The following is a 3,431-nucleotide window of genomic DNA, read 5'->3' on the forward strand; positions in this document are numbered from 1 at the left end:
ATAATTTTAGTTTAAACATCATCCCTTTGTTTGGAAATTGAAATACTTTGATGACAGTTAATTTTTTGATTTAAAAGGAAGTTTTTTATATTGAAAATGATACAACAGGTAAAAAATTACATTTTTTGTAGACTCTATAATGAAATGTATTAATATCATGGGTCAATAGATTTGTCTCGATCTAAGGAATCTTTTATATTCTTGCTTCAAATTTAAATTATGTTAATAAAAAAAGTTTTATTATAAATACCCGATGTTTAAAATACTGTAAACAGCTGAAAATTAAGGCAATACATATTTTTAGGAATATTGCGGTCAGTGTCAAGGTTTTAGTGGTGAAAATAAATCCTCCAAATTTCATCGACTTATCTGCAATCGTTTTCAAGTTATCCTGTTTACAAAAAAGTGTGACACACACATACACATCCCGAAAATTGCTTAGAATATTGTATTAGTCATTTATAAATTGAGGAATGTTTGGAAAGGTCTACAAAAGGAATATAAAAGTATACACTTTTTAGAAAATTGAGCTGTATTACAAAAATGAAGGAATTGATTACAAGGAGATAAAAATTAATTAAAAAAGAAGATAAATGACTAATTTAAGATATTATTGATAACATTAAACAACGTTATACTAGTTCTAAATATGTTCATTTTTTATAGTTTGTTTTATTTCTTTATAAATAAACTGAAAAATGTTAATAAACTTTAAATAAAAGAGTTTTGAATTATGATTGTTATGTTAAATTCATTATCTTGAAGAAAGCCTTAAGAGCCCGCTAAAGCCTGAGGGTATAATTATTAATAATTCTGTTTCATAATTTAATACTGGTTATCCTTGAATCCTGAATGACGACTTTGGCATTGTATTATATATAGATATAGGTAAAAGAATTTTGTTGAAGAAAACCTTAGTTTTCTGCAGTCTTTTGGCATGCAGTGACTTACAAATTTATATTTTGATAGTGAAAAACCCAATTTAGCTTCAGAGAAAATTGTTTTTCGATGTAGGGAAAAAATGCAGTGGCTATTTAAAATCCTAGTTGCTTTCTTAATTTACTGGGAAATTATAAATTATGTTTGCAGTTTTCAGGTAAATATGTTTGACTATTTTCACTTTGGAGTATAATAACCAAAAATAAAATTAAAAAACGGAATTCAATGCTTTTATAAAGGGTAAATATGATAAAAAGGGATTGAAATGGATAGCGTTGTTGAATGGAAAAGGATTCATTTTTTGTGTATAGAAATAGATGAAGAGAGGATAAAATAGGACAAATCAGAAAACATAAAATTTTTATAAATAATTATACAATAGAATGCAAGAAATTGATAGAAAGGAATAGAAAATGCTACAATTTTAAGAAAGGGGAATAAGGAAAATAAAAAATAAAATATAGAATAGAATAGCATTTTTGGAAATATTTAAGATTTAAAAATCATAAAAAAGAACAGATATATCTAGAAAGGGCAATAGAATAAAAAATTTTAAGATATGGTAGAAAACGATATAATTTTTTTAAATATAAGTGGGGCTTAAAAAAATTAGGAAACTAATTAGAAAGGTAATAGAGAAGGATAGAGTTTTTGGAAAAAGGAAATGAGGGAAAATTATAAGAACAGATAAAAAAGGAAAACATTCTTGAGAAGAGGGTGATTCTATACGGAAATAATTGGATAGAAAACCATAGAGAAGTATGGAATTCTTGCAAACAATGGTAGAATAAATAAAAGGATAAAAGTGGACAAAAAAGCATTGTATTTTGGGAAAAACGGTAGAATTCTCGGAAAGAAGAATAAAGATACAATGGAAATGAGTTTAAAGCAACCATTTACTACCTTGTTGTTTTTTTTTGCAGACTTGTCCGGAGAATATGATCTCTTATGCATTAGACGAGAATTCGACCAACTGGACTTGTGACTGCTTTGCATCTTATTTATATTTTTCTAAAAGTGATTCTTGTTACGAGCCTTACAAGCAAGGACCCTGTCCTCCTGAAAACTACCTGGTGCTTCCTCCTGGGGAAATACTCGCAAGATGTGAAAAAAATCCTTGTCTTGAAGATGGTCTCGTTCCGTTTGAAGGAGCCTGTTCTCGTCTAAATGAGCATTGTGGGCTGCATGAATATAATTATCTAATAGTTGACCAAACTGATTTTAAAATTTCATGCGATCTACCAGTCCTTCATGCAGTTATAACTGCCCCTGGCAAAACTTGTCCAAATGGAAGTCGGAGAAGTGCTACAGGAATGTGTAGAAAAGTTTTACAGTGAAATATTGGATATAAAAATAATTATAAACAGCGGTGATATCAACAAAAAGGAACGAAGGAGAAGGAAAGGGAGGGGTTGGTGTGTAGGGAATGGTTAGGATCTTAAGAGGATATCAGGAGGATAAGGAGTATTAGAAAGGAGTAGGGAAAGGATAGGAGTAGAAAGAAGATGAAAAGGGTTGAAGTGCAAAGAAGATGTAAAGAAATAGATGGGTTTAAGCGGAAGGAAAAGGAGGCAAGGAGAAGTTTGGAGAACGGATTAAGAGAAGAAATGTGGAAACAAATAAGGGACATCCATAAATTACATAAGGTGCATTTTTTGAAATTGTCAACCACACTATCGCATGTAAGATCTCATGAGATTTTGTACTAACCCCCCCTCCCCACTAATCTTACTAAGATACTTTGTTCCTTTAAAAAAATTGTAACATTAATGTAATTATCTTTTGAAAATAAAATGTGGTAAAGACAAGAATGATATAGTTTTATAAACGTACTTGTTTTAGTATTAGTCCGAATTTGAAAATGTGGAGTTGCAAATCAAAAAGTGTGCACTACAAATTTACTTTATTTTGTAAGCAAAATTTCCTGATTTGTAACCTCATATTTCAAAAGTATTGAACATCAACTTCCAAAGATTATTCTTCAATTTGTAAATTATTAAAATTGAATAGAACCCTATAAGAAAATCCAATTATTTTCGGTTTAAAAATCAAGGGTTATATTTTTGATCAGGAATCTATATTCTGGGATGAAACATTTATAATTTGATTGAAAATATCAGCATTACGCTGAAAAGTCGACGGTTTGATTAAAAAAGTCATCCTTCTAAATTTAAAATTCAAGTTTTTTGCTAAAAATTCGTATTTTTGGCTCGGAAATTCAATAATTCAACAATTTTATTAAAAAGTCATCCTGTTTGGTTAAAAATGTGTCTTCTGGATTGAAAATTCAATTTTTTTCTTAGAAACTTATTTCTTGTTAGAAAATTCATATTTTGATCATGAAAAGTCTACTGAAAAATTGTTTTTAACCAAAAATTCAACTTTTTTAAAAATTTATCTTTTTTAATATTTATTGAATATTTATATTTTTATTTTTAAATTTATCTCTTTGGTTGAAAGTTTAACAGTTTTGTTGAAAATTAATAAGTTTA

The 3,431-nt window shown here is 28.3% G+C and overlaps 2 protein-coding genes across 2 annotated transcripts in view; one reads left to right on the forward strand and one right to left on the reverse strand.

Annotated features, from left to right (window-relative positions):
* The window catches only part of LOC117173798, a gene marked incomplete at its 3' end in the record, with an annotated part of 19,820 nt that extends 17,885 nt beyond the window's left edge, over positions 1-1,935 (reverse strand). The window contains exon 1 of the mRNA XM_033362440.1: positions 1,843-1,935. Coding sequence (XP_033218331.1) covers positions 1,843-1,935 — 93 coding nt within the window. The remainder of the gene's footprint in view (positions 1-1,842) is intronic.
* Positions 935-2,727, forward strand: LOC117173007. Its single transcript, XM_033361348.1, has 2 exons — positions 935-1,096; positions 1,863-2,727. Exons 1-2 carry the CDS (start codon positions 1,022-1,024, stop codon positions 2,274-2,276), a joined length of 489 nt encoding a protein of 162 aa, XP_033217239.1. The 5' UTR covers positions 935-1,021; the 3' UTR covers positions 2,277-2,727.
* The last annotated feature ends 704 nt before the right edge of the window (positions 2,728-3,431 follow it).

Source organism: Belonocnema kinseyi, chromosome 5, assembly GCF_010883055.1.
Source record: "Belonocnema kinseyi isolate 2016_QV_RU_SX_M_011 chromosome 5, B_treatae_v1, whole genome shotgun sequence".
NCBI lineage: Eukaryota > Metazoa > Arthropoda > Insecta > Hymenoptera > Cynipidae > Belonocnema > Belonocnema kinseyi.